Genomic DNA, 23,054 nt, shown 5'->3' on the forward strand with positions numbered 1-23,054 from the left:
AACTTGTGAAAGGTTAACAGGGTATATATAAGGAGTTTGGATTACCTAACACTTTAGTTGTTTAGTGGGCTGTGAATCCAATGATGAGGTTTCACTCGGTAATAAATTCATGGGCCCCATATATTTAAATACTGCCGTGGAACTTGATCATTGGTTCTACAGCCTGCTTAATACTAAAGCATTAAATTAAACCTTGCTCATAGATAAGAAGGTTTTGAAAGTTCATGATACGTTTAAGTAGTTTAAAAGATACATGGTATATATAAATAATGAACCCTTAATTTAAAAAGACTAAAACATATCTTATTTCTAAACAATAATCCATTTTATGGATCCTACGTTATTTGAATGAGTTTATTTTTTTCTTTTTAGTGGAGCTAACTATCAGTAACCTTTTTGAGAGTGGAGTCATCTACCATTTGAATCTCATATTTTTTTAGTAGGTAATATATATTTAGAAATGAATGTTTCTATATGAGAGTGGAAATAACTATGCTTTTGATACTCTTTCTTGAAGGAATACGATGCCACTTGTTAGGAAGATAAGTCTCGTCGTTTGAGATGTTGATAGCGGTGGAGACAAATTGATCTTTTCATAAGTTAGCTCATGATTCTATTCAACTCAGTTTAAATCGAGCCCTGTGCCGAGCTTGGGCCCAATAAGCTGAGCTTGTAACATAAGAAACATTTTTTTTTTTTATATGTTATAATTTTTTACAAGTATAAATTTTTATTTTTATATGAAGATTGGACCACAATTGAGCTCGACTCGATATGAACTTGAACATTTGAACTTTTTGAGTCGAGCTGAATTCGAGCTTAAGGCTTGAACTCGAATAACTGGATATTCAACTTGGGTGGGCTTGAATCTAAACCCTAGATGTTGATCACCTTGGATTATGCTTACATCTACTATATTTGCTCTAGCTATGAGCAGAGATCTCTTGAGTGACTATCTTGGTGCTTATATATATCTTGTTGTTTTTTTAGGGAAAATCTATGCTATCAGAAAGAGTGCCATTCCCGGGGGATAAAACTAGCCCATTTGCGCTATAAGATAGGCTGCATATCTAGTTTCCCTCCTAACAATCTTTTCTTCTTAAAAAAAAACAGCGACATTGATAGCATAGATTTTTCCTAAAAAAATCTATGCTATTAGGAGTGGCTGGATGCGTGTGGGTGTGGGTAATATCGAATTGGCTATGTATCTCAATCAGTCAATTGTAGGCGATAATGAATGGAATTGTTGATATCAAAAAGCATGCTAACACACTGATAGCATGCAATATAGCGGTGCATTTAGAATGGTTGGATTGGACCCGTGCAGGCAATCTACCAGCCTGCATGATTCATTCTTGATACGTTGCCTATACCTAACCCACTTTGTTTCTAGCCCATCCGGATTCAAATGTCACCCTTACTAGCTAGCTAATAGAATAGAACACTTCAGTTGTGTTGGGATCTATTGCGTACACAACATGTTCTTTATACATGGGAATATGGGATGTAATTTGTTATGTAGCTCGTTATGCATAGCTAGTATCATAATACAAAAAGGTTATTTATAAAGTTGATACTTTCCTCAGATATTCAATATCAATTTATATCTTTATCATTTACTTGTAAACATGCATAATATAATTGGGTTAGGACACTTTGGAACCAAAAATCATGTATACCCCCTAAGAATATGGCTAAGGGTGTCAATAAGCCGGTTTTGGATTGGACCTGTTCAAACTAAAATCAATTTGAATGGATTGGATAGATCAACAAAACATATGGAAATGGACTAGTGCAGACTTAATGGTGCAAAGTATTTATTGGATCGATTTAGACTCGATTCATCCATAATGAATTTATATTGGATTGGGTTGGATTGAGCCAATATCTAAGACATTATAAAAGATAAGAATACTGGTGCCATTGGATCAGGTTTGAGTTAGAATGAATCTAAATTAAAACAAATTTGAATAAATTAAACGGTCTAAACATTGAATTGGATCAATTCAAAATAGCCCAAAATATTTATAAGATTGGATTACACCTGATCCATTTATAATGAACTCACACTGGACTAGATTGGATTGGACCATTTTTAATCCAATTAACATCCTTAAATATGGGCATCCAGTTGCCCTATGAAAAATAAGTATGAAAGGTATTTCCGATATGTGGTACACAATTTTTTTTCTTCTAAGACATTTTTTTTCTTATGGGACTAGACAAGAGGGAAAATCCATCCCCTTTAACCTTCCATTAATGGTTGAAATATAAGATATTTTTCAATTACCAAAACAACGTCATATTTTTTGTTCTTTATTTATCAACGGTAATACCAGTGGTGGGACCAAAGTCAAACTATCGGTCCTACCAACCGGTTCGCTTGCGGAGCACCAAGTACTGTGACAATGGAATTCGGCCTATCATTGTACATGGCGAACCACTTGTCTTATGTCACTTTCGAGTTCAGATCTGCGCCCCCTTCTGCTCTGGGGTGCAGATGTGAAGTCGACATTCACGGTTTTTTGGCTTGTTTGACGGGGAATTCACACCTGCACCCCACGAAGCATATTTCAACCATGTATTAAGAACATTTTTTTATTGACAACTTCGAAAGATATTTCTAATGCACGCTATAGGCCGTTTGTGGAGTCGATGATGGGTGTTATGAATGGGTGCTTTTTCTTTACGCTAAATAGAATCTACTCGTACAAATAGATTAGCACGCCCGTGGAAGCTTCCTTTTTTCCTCTCCTCCTTCTCGTCGGAAGAACTCGAGCAACGCGGAAACCACCGACCTCTCATTACTCTCTCCTTCCCTCCCTCTCTCTCTCTTCTTCTTCATTGGTCTCTTCCGGTAGGGGTTTGCGGCATAAGAAGATATGTGGTCCATTGAACGACCAATATGCTCTTACCATTGGCCTCCCATTACTCTCTCTCCCTCCCTCCCTCCTATTCTTCTTTTGAATTACTCGTGCGAGTAGATTAGCATTTTCACGTGCAAACATTTTGTGCAAACATTAGCGTTTTCTTGGCCAAGGCTTCACAAACTTTGATTTCCTTGTTTTCATGCTTCGTTTAATAGGGATAGAAAAACATGAGAAGAGCCCTTTGTTGTGATAAGCAAGAATTGGAGAAAAGCTATTGGAATCGAGAAGATGTTTGAGGAACCCATACGCTTGTAGCTTCAATCGGTTTTCCTGCCAAAAAGGTAATTGCTATTGTTAATTTTTATTTTCTTATTTATTAAAAACTTGGAGATTAAAACTTTGATTTCCTTGTTTTCATGCTTTGTTTAAGAGGGATAGAAGAACACGGGAATAGCCCCTTGTTGTGATAAGCAAGAACTGGAGAAAGGGACATGCTGGATGAACGAATGTCTAACAAACATTGATTTCCTTGTTTTCATGCTTCGTTTAAAAGAGGGATAGAAGAACACGGGAATAGCCCCTTGTTGTGTTAAGCAAGAACTGGAGAAAGGGACATGCTGGATGAACGAATGTCTAACAAACATTGATTCCCTTGTTTTCATTCTTTGTTTAAGAGGGATAGAAGAACACGGGAAGAGCCCCTTGTTATGATAAGCAAGAACTGGAGAAAGGGACATGCTGGATGAATGAATGGCTATTGGAATCGAGAAGATGTTTGAGGGACCCATTAGCTAAGGCTAGCTGCAATTTGGGCCGGGTTGGCCCGAACCCAATCCTAACCCAACCTTAAAAAGTTGGGTTGGGATGATGTTCGGGTTAGGGTTAGGGTTGAAATTCATGAACCCATCTTTACTTCGGGTTGGGTTTGAATTGACCCTTTAGCCAATCCGAACCCAACTCTATAGTACATGTCATGTATAAATATATGTTATATGTAATATATAACATACATTGATTTGATATTTACATAGCCCCCACCATATAGTATCATGTATTTCTTTGAAGATAATCACTTCACTTAATCCTAATCATAAAGACTAAAACTTTAATATCATTATCTTATGTTTTTTTGAAAATTTCATTCTTCATCTCATTTATGTTGTTTGCTGCCCAAGAAAGATTTATTGTAAGCCATAATTCAAAAATCATAAATGGTGGGTGTCGAATCCAACCAAAAATAAAAGTCCTGTTCGGATTAAATACTTTTGTATATAGTGATGAGAAAGGTCATCTCCACAGGGATTGAGTTGATTTATTTTCAAGAAAACAAAATAGGGGGTTGTTGTAAAGATAAGGAAAATAAAACGAAATAAAATAAAGATTAAATCGATGGGAGGCAACTTTTGGTTGAAGAGATAAATTCAGCTTTGATTCTTACCATTGATTATCGATGCAAGGGTAAATTCATCTGATTACGAATAAATTGGTTATAGCCATTAACAAGTTCTAACAGCCAATGGTGATGGGAGGAGAGTTTTTTCTTTGAGTGTTGTAGGAAGCAAAGTGATTTAATCCACACTTTATGGAGAGAATAGAGGTATGAAGATGATGATGCAAATTGTGTATCAATATTTGGAATTGGGATGCAAAATTTGCACTATCAGTGAAAGTTATCCCCAAAAAAAAGAAACATTGTAGTGAGTTCAAATGAGCAAAGTACAAATTTTGTACCAATTGGTGGAACAAATCATAGTTACAAATAAACAAATTCAAAACCTAATTGGGTTCAAAATTTTTATTCAATTCAGATTTGCACTACAAACAAATAGAGTCTAAGTTTTTTGCTTAGAGCTAATAGGTCTTTCAAAACTTATAATGTCTTTTAAAATTCAGGTTTACGTATTTTTAAAACCTGCACCTTAATTTTCTTGTGCCTTTCACTTTAAAAGCACTGCACCATACATACTTAAACAATGATTAAAATTTGTATATGCGATATCTTCTCTTCCACTTATTAATTTTAGTATATGTTGCTAATACTGTACCATACTAAATTAATTTTTAATTAAGATGTTGATCGTATGATTGCTTATGCCCACAAAGCATGAGACGGGAGACACTTCGACAATCCAATAAACTTTTATTTATTCATTTATTTATTTTATTCAATTTAATAAAATGTTATCTGAACATTTATTTATTTATTAAAATTAAATATATTATTTATTTTTATTTATTCTTTTTATATTTTATTTCTAAAATTATTTATTTAGTTAGGAATAATTTACTAACAAACCATTGTTACTTATCAATGGATTGGGTCAAACTAATGGACCCAAATCGACTGAACAAATTAAAACAGTTCCGATTCTATGATTTTGTCTTGATTAATGATTTAATGATTTGATTGGTTTCGATTCTTGCCTTATCCAGAACCAATTCAAACCTGAAACCAATTATTCCTGCAATCACTGCCTTCTTTGGTATCGTGTACTCTATTCCAATTGGATCTTCTATTGCTGATTAAATTTAACAACACTGTAATCGAATCAGTTAAACTGGTGTATTTACCTTTTCTCCCAATACTATGTTGTAGTTTCCTTTGGCAAATGAGCTTTGCTGTATTTAATTTTAATATGTGACCATTTAAAAACAACACTCAAATAAATCTAATTCTTTAGCATGTTGACAACTCCAACAATAAATAAATTCATTTGCTTGATATGTTATCTGACTCATTGTAATGGTTGGTTTTATCAATTTCTCCCACTCGTGAAGAGTATGGATTCACTTTACCTCTTTGGTGATATTTTAGTATCTCTCAGGCCCTTAGCATGTAGATCCATAAAGGAACTGAAAACATTTTAAACATTTGTGTTTATTTTGTTTCTACTTTAACATCTATAACCTGTTATCTTTATTTCTAGTATTGCAGGCAAACCCGTGGAGAGAAGCTTCAGAGCCCGTATATGTGCTGACCCATAGGGAAAACTAGTTATGCACAACGAAAACAAGAAGCCGTAGGTCTTTTATGAGTTATGTTTACCTGAACAAATATTATCTTATTCACAGCTGATGTTTTCATTTTCTACAATGAAGCTGAAAGAGAGCTTGGGCTCTTGTTTTCCAGAGGAGGAAAATGGAAATCTGAAATAGGAAATAAGACTAAGCAATCAAGAATTGGGCTTCTGAAATAGGAAAATGCAACAATATTACTTGTTGCATTAATCAATCACAATGTGATAGGCATTCCATTATATGTGTACAAATCCCATACATATGAGAGTAACTGAGGTTTACACCAGGTCCTGGACACCTGCCACTCGGTGATTGGTTAGTGCAGGAAATCCAAACTCAAATCTTGGTATCACCTTGAGATTCATGCTATGAATTAATATTGCCGTTGCTTCTTTAGATGCTGATGGACTTCTTGAGCAACAACTGTTTTTGCTTTATGCCAAATCTGTAATGCGGGACTCTAGACATGCTATATATGATTGATAAGTAATGTGATCCATTAAATAGTCCACTTAAAGATTAAAAATATCTTTCACATAGATGGAACTTGTCGTTGCCATCTTTGCCTATTTGTTCATCCACTTTATTAAATTAATACTAAAAAATTGTAGAAAAGAATCCAATGTAATGTTGATTATAATATATTGTTTAAGATTTTTATTACAAATAAACTCCCAACATGTCATTTTTTTTTCATAGTGAATACTTTTCAGACCATAGACATCTCTCTCTTTCTTTCTCAGCCCAAGCATCAACCATCGGTACTCTACACACCCTTTATCTCCTTTTCCCTTAGGTACACTCTCTCCCCCTCTAAATTAAAATTCATTCATTAATTAAGTAATTATTTTATACAATTCAGTCAAAATAAATAATTAGTTAAATCACTTAATCAACTAAATTTAGATTAACTAATTGAATTAACTAATTAGTTTACTAGTATTAATGTAATTATTTAAATTAAATTAGTTACTTTAACATATTTCTAAGACATATAAAGAATGGGGGGAGAGAAAAAGGAAAGAGACGGTTTTCCACGGACCCGAAATCATAAAAGAGGGAGGGGGCTCTCTTTCTTTCTCCTAGCTACTTCTCTTAAGATTTGGGGTATAAGGTTCAGTACACTCCCCCTCTCGACGATGATTTGACCCGACCCCTTGAGATAATGACACGTGGACCTGACTCAGCACGAGCAAACAGTTTAGCACCACAGCCTGCCTGTGGCTAAGTAACGAGCCTGCAGGACAGCTTGCTACGTCATAGTTCGCTATAGGGGGAGCTCGCTACAGCGCGAGCTCGAGCTCCCCCGAGCTACCGAAAGGGAATACTCTAAGACTATCCCAACCTGCGAGCTAGGGTAACTAGCTCGCTCCAACACTTAGGTAGAAAGACTGTCCCAAAGGCAATCTCGATGAGGGTAACCTCGAAGTACCCCTGAGAGATCGCTATGAAGTATCTCGTGACAAGATAGCTCGTTGTGTGACAGGGTAGCTCGCGACTAAGCAACGCGACGCTCTCAAGGAAGTTTCTATCTGACAAGACCGTACCCGTCAGACTGCGCCATGTCTCTCGACTGACAGTGCAATCCCCGTCCGTTCGGCAGATTGTACCCACGTCTCTCGACAGATAGTGGCATGCCTGTCCTCCTGGGATGTGTCACCCATCCAATTGGGTAGTACCCTGCAACGGTCACCTACGCAACCCTGGCAGGTAACGGCTACAATAGAAGCCCAGTGGCGGTTACGCTTGATTTAACAAGAATGCCTATATAAGAACTCCCTAGTTGAAGGGAAGCTCTCTCTCAAACATCAAAGATCCTATCTAAAACTTACTTGCTCTCGAGCTAATCTTGAGAACTTAGTGAGCCAACGCGACCTACACTCTTAGCCTCTTTACACCTTTTGCTTTCTCCCCCAACGTTCTAACTTAAGCTCCGGAGTATTCCCACTGGGCAAATCCCCTGGGAATCCTTCATCTTCTTCCTCTCATGTGCCATCCGTTGCCAACTAGAAGCCAGCCAGCAACCAGGTAGGAGTGTCCGGATCGTGCCGCATCATTTGGCGCCATCTGTGGGAAACGCTTCAAGAAGCCTTCCTCTAAGCGTTTACAATTTCCTTTTCTGAAAACTCAGCATTCATGGCTTCTTCCAACAACTCCGGACATGGTGCCAACCAAAACGCTTCTAGGGAGCAGCCCCAACTTCCTACTGTCTGCATTGAGCAGTTCACCGTCCCCCTCTCCGTGGACGGAGTTCCCAGTTTGAACATGCCTCTCACAGTGGCACACGCGGTCGCTCCACTCCCTTCCACAGTTGGAGCAACCTTTGCTGAACCCTCGGTTGTACCCCCAGCGGTCAACCCGAACTAGTTGGAGGATTTAATGCAATGCATGCGAGCCATGCAAGTTCAAATGCAACAATTTCAACAATTCCAACTCTATCAACAGCATGTGTTGCACCAGGTTTCCCAGTACCAGTATCAACAGCAGTTTCCCTCTCTGCCTCAGGCCCATTCGTCACTTCCCCATCGGCATCTGGCCACGAAGCAGACCAAGCCCTCCCGCCAGAGTCATCAACCTCGCCGGGGAGAGGCCTCCTAGGCCCAAGACCCCGCCAAGAGCCAAGCCTCTTCTCATAGCCAAAAGGAGAGGCCAACCACCCCCACCTCGCAGCCTGTGGGCAGGTCGGGGGCCTCCCAGCCAACCAAGCCCGTATCACCTCAACCTTTGCGGTTTGAGCTCCCAATCGCAGAGAATTCGTTCGAGGTTCTGGCCACAGACTATAGGCAGGGCCCTTCGATTCAGAGCCACCACCAGCATTCTAAGCCCATCGAACTTGGCGACACTAAAGCATCAAGCACCAACGCCGAGCCAACAAAGCAGCAGCGAAGATGCCGGCGAGCTCGCCGAACTACTACCCAAGTCTCTCCCGAGCTCAAAGGAAAAGAGGAGGTATGCTTAGGTGAAGTGAAAGCTACCCCTCTCCTCTCAGTTTCTTCCCCATTATCTCCAGAAATCCTTGTTGTCCCCATGCCAAGGGACTTCAAGCTCCCTCCACTAGACAAGTATCACGGATCCTTCGATCCAAATGATCACGTGGATGCCTTCTAGTCCCAAGTGCACCTAGCAAGAGCTAGTGAATCCTGCATATGCGTGGCCTTTTCCACCACCTTTAAAGGGGTAGCCCGCACATGGTACTGTAACCTCGCGCCTGGTTCGATAAGAAGCTGGGCGCAGTTCGTACAAGCTTTCACCTCTCGCTTCGTCACCAGCAAAAGGTGCCCGAGAACTTAGGAAAGCCTCCTCGGCATAGTTCAAAAGGAAGGGGAGTCCATTCAGAGTTACATCAAGCGGTTCAACGATGCTTATTTACAGATACCCGACCTGGATCCCACAGTTTGCTTCACCGCAACCAAGCGAGGTATCACCCACAAAGAGTTCAAATGGCACGTAGTTGTCAATCAACCCAAGACCGTGATCGAGTTCCTCAAGCTCACGGATCGGTTCATAGGGACGGAGGAGGAAATCAACCAGAAGGGTGAGCAGACCCTTGAGAAAAGGAAGAGGGAACCAGAGCCCCCAACTCAGAGCAATAGCAGGAAGAAGATCAAGCCTGGGCGGCAAAGCCAAATCAGCCTTTCCGAGCTCCAACAGCAGAAAGGGACTATACACCCCTCAACACGAAGCGGGCCGAGATCCTCATGGCGATCAAGGACACCCCGTATATGAAGTGGCCACCTCGGCTAAAGGCGGACCCTAATGTTAGAAATAAAAATCTGTATTGTAGCTTTCATAAAGATCACGGTCATAGCATCGAAAGTTGTAAAAACCTCTGTGATGAGATAGAAGAACTCATTTGTCGTAGATATTTGAGAAATTTTGTACAAAGCGAAGCCGCCAGGGAAGAGCAAAATCCCCCAAAGCGCCCAAGGTTGGAAAATCCCATCTTCTTCACAGAAGATGACGCGCACGGGGTCCACTACCCCCATGATGACGCACTCGTCATAAAGGTGAAGATCAATGACTTCGAAGTCAGGCGTGTCCTCGTCGACTCAGGCAGCTCGACGGACATCCTTTTCAAAGCAGCCTTCGACCAACTACAGATCTAGGAGTGTGACCTAAAGCCCGCAAACACTCCCCTGGTAGGCTTCAGTGGAGAGGAAGTCAAGCCCCTAGGAAGGATTACAGTACCTGTGGAAGTCGGCACTTGGCCTAGCATAGTGAGGCTCAACCACGATTTCTTAGTGGTTGCAACCCCCTCCCCATATAATGTCATAGTAGGTCGATCGATTACCCATGCGTTATGGGCTGTGGTGTCCACCTACTACTTGGCCATGAAGTTTCCCATGGACTTCGGAATCGGGATAGCGCGAAGTGACCAGCTTGAGTCTCGCAAATGCTATGTCACCGCTCTCAAGAGAAAAGCTAAGGTGGCTGATGACCTCGAGCTGGAGCGACCTACGGAGCAAAGCGGGGATCGAGCTGCGCCCATAGAAGAGACCATCTCCATCCCAGCCTCGACGGAGGACCCAGCCCGGACACTTCAGATTAGTGCTTCCATCGAGGAGCCTCTGCGATCTAAACTGGTATGCTTTTTACTTGAGAATTTAGATGTTTTTGCCTGGTCCGTGGCAGAAATGCCTGGTATAGACCCCAACATCATAACTCATAAGCTTTATAATGATCTTGTAGTTAGGCCCGTTAGATAGAAGAAACGCAACCTAGCCCTAGAGTGATGGAGGGTAGTCGATGAGGAGGTTGGGAAGCTCCTTGCGGCCGATTTTATCAGGGAAGTCCATTACCCGAGCTAGGTGGCCAACCTTGTTATGGTGAAAAAGGCTAACGATAAATGGCGCATGTGTGTCGACTACACCGACCTGAACTGAGCTTACCCAAAGGACTGCTTCCCACTCCCCAGGATCGACCGTCTGGTGGACGCGACCTTGGGGCACGAGTTACTGACCTTTATAAACGTCTATTCGGGCTACAACCACATCAGGATGGACCCGGCAGATGAAGAAAAGACTGCCTTCATAACCGAGTTTGGCCTGTAATGCTACAAGGTCATGCCCTTTGGGCTAACAAATGTCGGGGCAACCTTTCAAAGACTTGTAAATAAACTGTTTGATCCATTGATTGGCCAAAAAGTAGAATGTTATGTAGACGACATGGTCGTCAAAACCCAATTCTCGTGTGACTTAATACAAGACTTGCATTCAATTTTTGAAATTCTGCATATATTTAATATGAAGCTAAACCCGAATAAGTGTGTCTTTGGCGTCACCTCAGGTAAATTCCTAGGATACAATATTAACCGACGTGGAATTGAAGCCAACCCGGACAAAATAAAGGCCATCCTGGATATGAGACCACCCTGAAAAGTGAAGGAGGTTCAGAGGCCGAATGGCCGAATAACCGCTCTGAGTTGCTTCATGTCCAAGTCGGCAGATCACTACCTACCTTTCTTTAAAGCAATTAAAAGCCAAGGGTTTGAATGGACCCAAGATTGTCAGCTCGCGTTTGACGAGCTCATAAAGTACCTTGCTAGCATACTGATCTTAACCCGGCCTGAAGAGGGCAATGTTTTAGAGTTGTACCTCTCGGCAAGTGACGAAGTGGTCAGCTCGATACTAATAAAAGAAGTAGTTCGGGTCCAACGACCTATCTACTATGTTAGTAAAGTGTTGCAGGGAGCAGAGACAAGATATTCGGAGATAGAAAAATTGGCCTATGCATTGGTTATTGCAGCCCGAAACCTCCGTCCGTATTTTCAAGCTCATAATGTTATCATCCTCACCAACAAAACTCTGAGGCAAGTCCTACTCAAGCCCGAGGTCTCCCGTCGACTGACGAAGTAGGCGTTGAGCTCAGCGAGTACGACCTCCAATACAAGCCACGAACTACTATTAAGGCCCAAGCTTTAGCAGTCTTCGTCGCGGAGTGCACTTTCAGTTCCGAAGTTCCCAAGTCAATTGAACACGAGGCCCCTAGTTCGGGTGAGTCCGGAGCTCCTAGGCCAGTTGAGTCCTAACACCGTGAGGTAGCAGCCAATAATGCATCTCTCCTAGTATCTCACCAGCCTGTGGCCTTTCGCACAATGGGGCATCGATATACTCGGACCGTTTCCACTAACGACATGCCAAAGGAAGTTCCTGGTGGTAGTAGTGGATTATTTACCAAGTGGGTAGAAGTTGAACCTCTTGTAACGATCACGGCCCGAAACGTACAGGACTTCTTTTAGAAGAACATGGTGTGCCACTTCAGGTTACTTCAGGTATTGATTTCTGATAATGGTAAGCAGTTCGAGGACATCAAATTCCAGAACTGGTCCCAAGACATGAGGATCCAATAGAATTTCACTTCGATCGTACACCCATAAGCAAACAGTCAAGCAGAGGTTATGAACAGAGCTATCCTTCGCGAACTGAAGGCACGGTTAGACCGAGCTAAAGGACTATGGGCAGATGAGCTACCCAGTGTTCTATGGGCCTACCGAACCACAGAAGACCGCCACAGGAGAGACTCCCTTCAACCTCACCTACAATACCGAAGCAGTCATCACAGCTGAGATCGAGGTTCCCTCGCTACGACTGGAAGCTTATGACGACAAGACAAATGAAGACGAGCTACATACCAACCTCGACCTACTCGATGAGGTAAGGGACCTCGCATATATCAGGGCCGCAGCTTACCAGTAAAGAGTAGCTCGGTACTATAATGCCATGGTCAAGAAGCAGAACCTTTGCATCAGCGACCTGGTCCTTCGTAAAGTTATGGTACCTGAGCCAAGAGTTGGCAAGCTCAGACCGAATTGGGAATGACCCTATCGAGTGAAATGAGTGCTCGGGGAAGGAACATACGAGCTTGAAACCCTTGAATGGAAACAAGTACCTCGGGCATGGAATATTGTCAACTTAAGGTAGTATTACCTGTAACTAATGTGTAGACCACGAGTCACTCCCAGAGCCTAAGGGCCAAAATGTCGAGCTAACACGACCTCGGCACAATAAGACCCAATCGCCTCTATGGCATGGGCGAACTATTGAGTAGACCATGAGTCACTCTCAAAGCCTAAGACCCAATCGCCTCCATGGCATGGGCGAACTCCAAGGGCAGACCATAAGTCACCCTCTCAGCCTAAGGGCTAAAACACCGAGCTAACTAAGACATCAACACTATGAAAGACTTAGCCAATTCATTGATAAAGGCAATGTATGAAATATCAGAGGCATAAGCAGCTCGAGTTTGAACCATACGAAGCATAGCTCGTCTCAGTACATTGGTTGGACCAAGTAAGGTACAACCTAAAAACATACAGTTCGGGCATACACGGTAACTACTTCGCGGTGTATTATAAAAATGCCTCAAGACACTAAGGGATAGCTCGGGCTAATAATTACCGAAAAATCCTACTTCGGGTATGTAGCTCTAATAGTTCAAGTGATGAGATTGTTTTGGCACAAAAAAAAAAACACACCATACTTAGCAGAAAAAAGAAAAATTTCATTACTAATAGATAAAAACCGAGTTAAAAAAGCTCGGGAAAGTCCAACAAAAAGTAAAAAAGGGCACAACCGCCCAAGAAGATTTTTGAAAACCGGGTTCTGGCACCTAGGAACCACTAGAAAGCATAGCCACAGGCTCATCCTTCTTAATCAAATCCTCGGCCCTCTGCAACATATTGTTGAGTTCCTAGACGTTGGCATTCAGCTTGTTCATATTGTAATTCATTATGAACGGGTTGAAGGAAGGAGGCAAAGAGTTAATGATGGCATCCACTTGCGTGCCAAGATCTAGCCTGGATCCAAGGGCTTCAAGCTCGTTGATATAATCCATCATCCGAAGACAATGGTCATAAACCTGTTGCCCATTGGACATTTGAGTAATCATGAACTATTTCAAGACCTTCTGCCGAGTAGAACGATTCTACTCTTTGTACATTGTCTTTAAACTATCCAATATGTCCTTGGCTAGTTCAATTTGATTGAACTTCCTCTGTATCAGATTGTATAGGGAGGCAATGACATAGCAATAGGCTAGGGAGTTTTTATCCTCCCAATCTTGGAATTCCCTCCTTCTGGCATCAGAAGCCCAGTCACTCAGACGCTCCGGGGCAGGATTTTTTACTACCTTATCCAATTTTTCAGATGTTAAGACCAGCATGAGTTACGGTACCAATCGGCATAGTTCGGGCCCTTAAGCTTGTTGTCGTCAAGAAGCTTTGCAAATTGTTCGTTTGCCATTTTCTAGTAAAACAACAAACATTAGTCCACAACCTAATTTTGTTCATGTTCATTACATAGATATGACTTTTAATCTATATTCCATTTCCATTTGTTCATCTCTGAGATTTCCCTCTCATCTCAGTGACGAAGACAATGACTTGTCTTTGGAAATGTGGAAACCACATAGGGTGCATGGAGCTAACTGTTTCAGCTACAAAACCCCACCACCTTTCTGTGAAAAATCAAATCCACTCATCATATGGGTTTTCCCTTTGGCATCTGTCAGACAAGGTTCAGAGCCGTTTTCAGGTAAAGCTTTCTGTCCAGTGAGTACTCACCCATCATATTTGTGAACGCCAAGGTACCGTGAGAGAGTTCCCATTTTCTGGTGAAATCCCTCCCACATCGGTCTATGACACCCCTATAATCTTATGAAACACTCAGACAAGCTCAATAGCAAATGGATAGCCCATTTTCTGGTGCTTCCTCATTACTGAATGACACATCCTCATGCTAACGATGGAATGCCTTTAGAGAGTTTATCACATGAATCTTTTTATCACATGCACTCATATTTGCTGGAGAGAACGAAAAATTACGCCCTAGTTTGATTTAGGTCAAACCAAAGTGGCTCCCACTGACTTTCATAAAGCCAAATTTTAGTGGGCCCAAATCGGCTAAGGTTCCGCACATTTCCTCTTCAGGAGGTGTGGGACCTACCACTGAGGGAGGTCATCCAATGACCAGCAGGGACACTATGGCAATAATGTGCATTCAGCCATGGTGTGGGCAAGAGCCACTATCAAATCAGCATGGGCCAAACACTTATGGCCCATGAACGTAGCACATCACACATCCATACATCACATGCAAGGAAGAATTGATCCAATCAATTAATATATGTAAAGCCCATTTTAATCCATTATATTAATCATTAATATTATCTAGGTATATGGGCTGAAATTAGGGTTGATCAATTCAATCCATATAGCTTTATCTACGTACTGGGCTTTTAACAGTTTTAACAATTTGAAACTGGGCCTTTACAGGTTGGGCCGAATTAAACATTCAATTAATTATCAATCCTTAGGCCCATTAGTGGGAGAAATAGGGTTGACATTCAGCCTTGATCGAACCCGATATTCGGTTCAACCAATTTGGACCAATCTGATTCGAATGGGTCTAGGGTTTGATCTTTAATTAAACATTTAATTCAAGAAATTAATCTGAAATTAAATACTGATAAAAGAAAATCAAGATTCAATCAGATAGGGTTTTTCGCACAATTCATCTTGCAAAACAGATGTTAGATCATAGTTTGCAGTTTCATAAACTGTAAATCATAGATAGCGATTCTCCCATCTGCAAAATCTCTTTCCTTGCGCCGCCATCTTCGACCCAAAAAAAAATAGAAAATCAAATTTCTATTAATAATTACATCAAATCGAATGCTTATACATTCAGTCTAAAATTTATATATATATTTTACAGACCAAATGTAATAAAATAATCAAGAAACTGCAAATTTGTAGGTTCCCTACGCCAATCAAGATTTTGATCTCCATGTGTACGAACAACCCATAAATCAAGAAAATTATAAAGAACAGTTCTAAATAATAATCAAATTTATAAAATTTAATTTCAGATTAATCGCCCATCAACTGGAAACAAATTTTCCAGAAAAACCTTATATTTGCGCAAATCGGGTAGAACGCCTTCTGCCCATTTGCACAGGTTCAGATTTGATCCAATTCAGTTCAAGATTTGAACCTGGCTCTGATACCACTGAAGGGATGAGATATTCATTGTATGGACGCCCGAATCTTGCGGAATAGAATGGGCAAATTTCAAAAATTTCTCTCCATCCTACTGGGAATCGTAATCCCTATTTTAGAAAAATCATATTTTTCAATGATCAATCTTGAACCAAGAACCGAACCAAATCTGAACAAAAGCAGTGGGAGAGAGATATACCTTATACGGAGAAACAATATCTCCCAATGAACCCAAGGAAGGAACCAAAGATTGCTCCCACTGAAGATGGCACAGTACAGGATGGAGCAGAATCAACAACATTCTTCAAAAGAACCAGATCCTTTGCAAAAATCAGTTAGACGGCACATGAGCACTACTTCCAATCGGCCCTTTCAAAAAGGACTGATATCAAGATCCAATCTTGATCACTCCCACTGAGAACAGAAGATCGAACTGGCAGATATGGCGGCGGTAGGAAGGAGACGGCAAGAGAGATTTAGTGCAGTAACGCTGAATTCTCTCTTCTGTGATTTCAGCTCTGAAAATGATGTGAATATGTATATCTTCTAAAGGCTGCTGCCCCCTCCTCCTTTTATAAGGTTAAAGGGATCAACTCCTAAATCCCATTAGGAGTTTCTGATCCAAATCATATTTGAATCAAAATTCCCTTTAAATGATAAGGATAACCCTTATCTTATCTGCAGATTAGATCAGCCCCCTCCTAATCCTATTAAGAGGTTTTCATATCTAAATCACATTCAGATCTGAAATCTCTGAGTGGATAAGGTTAAGACCCAATCCTATCTGCTAATTTAATATAAGAATTCGCCCCTCATTTAACTAATCAAATCAACCTAATTCGTAATAAGCTTTAGGCCCAATAAGGTTATGTGCTCACTTAGCCTTCCAAACTGCTATCCAGTTGGGCTTCCTTGTATGGCATGGGACCCAAACATTGATCTACACATCAGCTACATGGGTTCATCCCAACGTTTGTTACAAGGCTTGGCCGAATACACTATTATGGGCAGTGCACCCCCTGAAACTCATCACATGAGCTCTATGGGCCCAACACTTATCCTAAATGGTCCCTAGGCCAAGCCACCTTGTAACACCCAGGGATTGTGGGTAGATGCAAGATTAGCCCATCAGGCATTGCCCTCAATGGTCTTACACTTAACCTCTCAGCCCATAATGATCAAACATTGCCCGACAAGAGATGACCTCTCCCTCAGCTGCAAGGAACAGTGTTGCACTCTCTGCTCACATGGATCTCGAGAATTAAAACCTTTTGCAAACGTTTAGAAGTCGTAATATATATACTTTTATATCTCATATAAAATATATTTTGCAAAACAAATCTCAACGATTGAAATCGACTGTCGGCAGTCTTGGTTTCTATCAGAGAGAGCGCATCCCCGATCATTACCATTTGTTCGACAAAGGGGCTAATCCTGTCACTATGATCACCCACTCAGATGAATTCTCAGACTGTCCCAACATACCCAGGTTTTGACCCCCGCTAAGAATCTCACTGGTTGACATATCAAAGACATCCCAATCCAACACCTAGTGCAGTATCATAATCGAGTCTGTGTGTAACTTTCCAGTTTTTCCCATCAATCTCCAAGGTCCAGGGCAATACTGGAAATCTGGTCCGGTTCAAAGATTCAATTAATCCTACATTGCTTGTGCCTTGGGTCTCACCTTGGCGGCTGAGACAGGCTACCCCAACATTTGGCAGTACACCAATGTCAGCCTTGGTAGGATAAATCTCTCCAAACTTATCCAACGACTGTGAACATTCTAAACTAACATGAATCTCATAAGTGTCCAATTTAAGGGTATTACACAGAAACACACCACAGGAACATGAATCAAATATGTACTTTACTCATTTACAATAAATTCATAATGTACATCATTCTGATTGGAGCTAAGGGCATACAACTGTCTAATAGAGACCGTAAATAAGTTTCCCGGGAAGGTGAAAATGGTAGACTAGAGATCTGAGTCTCCCCATCATCATAGAGGAGGGACTAAAGGTGTCAGACTCTCTGCCCTGATAGGTAGAAGCCACATCGCCGGAGGCCTCCCGAGCCTCCGGAGCTTGCTCCCAATCTCCCCCCGAGCTCGAGGGGGCGTCGTCGTCTTGGTCACCGTCCCGAGGATAAACGTGGTACGGGTACCCAGACATGATTGATAGAATGAATGACTCACCAGAAAGATGAAAATGGTGTGAACAGAAGAGCTCGGGTAGACTAGATGGATGCGCGACCTCAGAATCCGAAGAGAGCAAGTTAGCGTGAAAGAAAATGAGGCCTGGGGGCCCTCCTATTTATAGCCACTGTGCCCCTAGACCAACGACCCAGATTGAGGTAGATCTGACGGTTCGCAGTCAAGCTGACCGCACATCTTCTGAAATCGAAATGTGACTGGCTGCACGCCTCCCATGATTGAGGTAATGACAGCTGCACGACATTCAAAGTTAAGAGCTTTTACAGCACATTTCTCGGAATTCAAAACGTTAGAAATCTCCTCACTTCTGCGCACGCATTTAATGCAAGTAGTCAATCAAGTTTGGACTTCAGTCAAATCCACCTGTCCCACTTCATGAACTCCTTACGCTAAGGTAGCACTCTTAGCCCAAGGAGTTAGGGGCAATTGATGGAGGATGATTTGACCCGACCCCTTGAGACAATGACACGTGGACCTGACTTGGCATGAGCAAATACCTCAGCTCCACAGCCTGACTGCGGCTAAGTAACGAGCATGCAGGACAGCTTGCTACGTCATAGCTCGTTGTAGGGGGAGCTCGCTACAGCGCAAGCTCGAGCTCCACCGAGCTACTGAAAGGGAATATTCCAAGACTGTCCCAACCCCCGAGCTAGGGTAACTAGCTCGCTCCAACACTTAGGCAGAAAGAATGCCCCAAAGGCAATCCCGATGAGGGTCACCTCGAAGTACCCTTGGGAACTCGCTATGAAGTAGCTCGTGACAAGATAGCTCGTTGTGTGACAGGGTAGCTCGCGACTAAGCAACGCGACACTCTTAATGAAGCTTCTATCTGACAAGACCGTACCCGTCAAACTGCGTTACGTCTCTCAACTGATGGTGCAGTCCCTGTCCGTTCGGCAAACTGTACCCACGTCTCTCGACAGATGGTGGCGTGCTTGTCCTCCTAGAACATGTCACCCATCCAATTGGGTAGTACCCTGCAACGGTCACCTGCACAGCCCTGGCTGGTAACGGCTGTGACAGAAGCCCCGTGGCGGTTAAGTTCGATTTGACAAGAACGCCTATATAAGAGCTCCCTAGTTGAAGGGAAGCTCTCTCTCGAACATCAGAGATCCTATCTGAAACTTACTTGCTCTCGAGTTAATATTGAGAACTTAGTGAGCCAGCGCGACCTACACTCTTAGCCTCTTTACACTCTTTGCTTTCTCTCCTAGCGTTCTAACTTAAGCTTCGGAGTATTCTCGCTGGGCAAATTCCCCAAGAATCCTTCATCTTCTTCCTCTCAGGTGCCATCCGTTGCCAGATAGGAGTCAGCCAACGGCCAGTTAGGAGTGCTTGGATCGTGTCGCATCACATATAATTTAATGTTTCATCAAATGTTTCCAATGTTATCTTATTTATATATAATTTTATATTCTAAATATATAGTGATATTTATATGATTTATTTGTATTTACTTATTAATTATTAAACATAATAATTGAGTTGTTATAATTATATCAAATGAAATTACTAATTTTTTATCTCACATTTTTTAAGGACATAATTTTCGTTTTATCATTTTATTGAACTTACTTTCTCAATTCCACTAGGAGGGCCCTATGCTAGTTTTAAAATATTATAAAAAACAAAATACAAAATATATCAAATCTTTGACGGTTTCAGTTCGTCTCGGGATCTGCTATTCATAAATTGTTCTCTCACCCATACTCACACATCACCGCTCCATGTATTAGTAACATGTCGATAAGGGAGCCTAATGCGCTGTTGTCATGTCTCATGTAGAGATGTTATGATGTGATAACATTGTGGCTAACAGATTCGAGCTCCTTGACTTCAAGCTTTTAAAATGAGATTAAATGCATATTTATCTTTTTTTTTTTTTTTCTCAAATTTTTATAGAAGTTTGCATTTCAAATATTGGATGTACCATACTACCTTGCCGACTGATCATGCCGTGACACGGATTGCTGATTGTTCTCCTTTTAATCTGTCATTTTCACACGTACAGATAGAATATCACGACCTACTACTGAGTGGGTCCCCACTAAAAGGATAATTCTGTTCTCTTGTGGATCATTTCCTCTGAATGAGACTGTCTCTTAGAATCTAAGAGGACAGCTCGTGTCACGACGACCAAAGCAGAAACAGAGTTTTACTTGTCGACGAACGCGAGCTTGCATGAAATGCATTTTCCGGTTTCCCTTAAAACGTGGCGCTTTCAACAGTGACGTCTGCCTCTCCTGTTCTCTCTCATTGCCATTATTGCTTTTTGTTTCCCTGGTTTTGTTTGCATCGGTAGGCGTTGAGAGACTTGTGAATCTAGTCAGGGAGTTCGCATTACTCCGTTTCTGTTCTTTCGAAGAACCTAATCTCGTGATTTATGTTTCGTGTGATCTCCGAGCTTTTGACTTGTTGAGGAGTGATTTATGTTTCGTGAGGGCTCTTCGTTGAATATACAAATCAAATATCGTTTGGTAAAGATGATGTAGAGTTCTTGGTAAACTAGTTGGATAGGCTTTAAGTTGCAAGGAAAATGATGAAGGATGATTTGGTACAATCTAATCGATACCCAATTTGGTTTGGGATTAAAGAATCGAAGTACCAGTTTAGAGTTAAAAGTCGAAATGCCATGTAATCGACTTGAAAGGCCTTCTTAATAGACTTCGAATTTCTTAAATAATAACAAGATTCATCTTAGCTCTGCCTGAATCGAAAGTAAATGATAAACTTTATCAACATATTGCTCTCTTTAAAAAATAGAACAGATCTTATTCATACATTTCGAAGATTTTAAAACTCTTTCATAAAACGCATGACTACCACATTATATAAGGATATAAAACCTCAAAACAAAGATAATCACAATTATTTTACTTACTATCATTCAAGCACTCAAATATTCAGCCCACATCTATAATATAGTAGTGATTTAATCATCGGAACAACCTGACTGTATTGCAAATTAGTCCATTTCACCTTACAACTGAAATTCATATAGTTTTTCATGTAAGAATATCTAGATCGGGCATCGCCATAGGTTCCAAAGTGATTTTCGAGCATTTTCCTCTCGCCGTAACTAGATATCTGGAATAATCCATATCGTTTATTTGCAGAGTTTGCTCTCTTTTTGGTTAACTTTCCTCGTGTATTCGATTGGAAAAGTTAGCGTTTCCGTTTCAGGTATGGGAGGGGTAAAAATAAGCATTGCATTTTCCTTTTTCCTTTTTTTTTTTTTTTTCCGAGAAGCTGCTCATTTTCCAGCGAGTTACATATCTTCTATCTCGGGAATCCTCGTAAACGACGTGAACTTCTTTCACCATTCACCTGAGGGAACGAAAAGAACAAGTTCCAATGTGGTTCTAAAGTTCCTTCGACGGAAATATTTGTCAACAAAGTATATTTTTCCTCTGAAGCCTCATTTCTTCCAGATGTAATTTGGAATTCTGTGAAAATATTTGCGTGTCTCATTTCCCGGGAAAGAAGGGAAGAAGCCCTTTAGACTCTTGTTCTTTTCTGGCGGGAAATTTGCAATCTGTAGTCGGCATTTTCCTTTTTTAGTTCCGCGGCGAAATTCAAGCAAGAGGAAGAGCAGGTAAAACCAAATCGTACTAAATCCTCTTCCGTCATTAACGGGCACCTACTTGCTTTCTTTTGTTTTCTAGTTTTCCAAATCTTGTTTTTCTGTAAAACTGTTGTATTTGTTAACAACTTCATTAAGAAGCAGGATTTTATTTTTTTTTGAGGCAAGGAAGAAGAAGCTGGAAGTAGGAAACTAGGAATAAGTAGCTAGAAGCGGAATTCCAGCACTTTTTTCTTGTCAATAGGGCCGTGAAATTTCTGTTTGTAGCTTGTACAGTTTATTGGTTTCGTTACATTCCATTTTTGTTTCCTTTGCCGAAGAAAAATAGGGCAGAAGACGGAAGGAATAACAGCTACAGTACACAGAGAAGAGCAAAACACTATTGTATATGTAGCTGTTTTTGTTATATAAATTGACGCCATTTTTCTATTGAATGGTGATCTAAAATCCTCGCGTACTTTGTAAGACTTCAATCAATTTTTCTATGCTTATTAGTCCTTGGGCAGCTCGTTTAGTTAGATTTTGTTTTATTATTATTACCCTTTTTCTTCTTTTTTACCCCCATACTCTCATTTTTGGAAATCAAAGAGCCAGATGAGGTACAGAATCTGAGCCCTTTCTTACCTTGGATTACTTTCCGCCATCTTTCTCGTGGTTGTTTCGGTTTAGTTCTTAACACACAGAATCATGGGTCATCACAGGATTAACTTCTCTAATAATTTGTTGGATTTTCATCGCTAACTATTTGGTTTCCCAAATGCAATTTAAGCGTGGAGATCGGTTTTCCTTTCTCAAATCAGTCCTTTTCTCTTCACTCTTCTTATTTTATTTTTTGAAATCACTTTTTGGGTATATAGGTTGGAAACCATTACATTTAAACGGGATGTTCTTATTTGTGAAATTCTAGGTTAACAGAAATGGTTTATTTCATTAAGGTTTCTCCCTTTTTCATGTTTATAAGTTATACATTTCGTAGATGGGGTATAAGATTTGGTATGGGGATTTGCTTCAGAATTAGTCCTAGTTTTGTTAAATCTATTTCGTTATTTTGTTATTGTACACACAGGAGAAGAGTCGGCTTCCTTCCATATTTGTTTGTGGTGCAAAAAAGCATTTATTTATTTATTTTCAGTAGCAATATCTTACCATAGGTTTTGTTTTTTCTTGCAAGACATTTTGTTATTTCATACTTATAGTTAAAGTTGGTGTTACAACCTACAAATTGATTTTTTCCTATTTTTATTAGAGTGCTATCTGCTTTTTATGCCCTTTTCACAGGATGTATGAGATTGAACAGAACACTGCGTGTCTATGAAGACAGTTAAACCATGGAACTGGCTTTCAAAAAGCAGAAATGTTTTCGATGGG

The 23,054-nt window shown here is 40.8% G+C and overlaps 1 protein-coding gene and 1 long non-coding RNA gene across 18 annotated transcripts in view; both read left to right on the forward strand.

Moving 5' to 3' along the window:
• The first annotated feature begins 2,627 nt into the window (after positions 1–2,627).
• LOC148877878 (uncharacterized) lies at positions 2,628–3,984 on the forward strand. Its single transcript, XR_016101248.1, has 2 exons — positions 2,628–3,211; positions 3,301–3,984. It is a non-coding gene; the product is annotated as an uncharacterized LOC148877878 (long non-coding RNA).
• A 16,979-nt stretch (positions 3,985–20,963) lies between these two features.
• LOC148877879 (uncharacterized) overlaps positions 20,964–23,054 on the forward strand; it is a 66,363-nt gene continuing 64,272 nt past the window's right edge. For 3 of the 17 annotated variants that reach the window (XM_088945868.1, XM_088945852.1, XM_088945862.1), the window contains exons 1-2: positions 21,130–21,698; positions 22,965–23,054. In XM_088945868.1, coding sequence (XP_088801994.1) covers positions 22,998–23,054 — 57 coding nt within the window. In that variant the 5' untranslated portion in view covers positions 21,130–21,698; positions 22,965–22,997. Of the gene's footprint in view, positions 21,699–21,759; positions 22,148–22,964 lie in introns of those variants that run through there. The other 14 variants (XM_088945876.1, XM_088945858.1, XM_088945873.1 and 11 more) reach the window with 11 other exon arrangements.

Source organism: Nelumbo lutea, chromosome 1 (genome assembly GCF_056320005.1).
Source record: "Nelumbo lutea isolate HS-2025 chromosome 1, American lotus-T2T, whole genome shotgun sequence".
Taxonomy (NCBI): Eukaryota; Viridiplantae; Streptophyta; class Magnoliopsida; order Proteales; family Nelumbonaceae; genus Nelumbo; species Nelumbo lutea.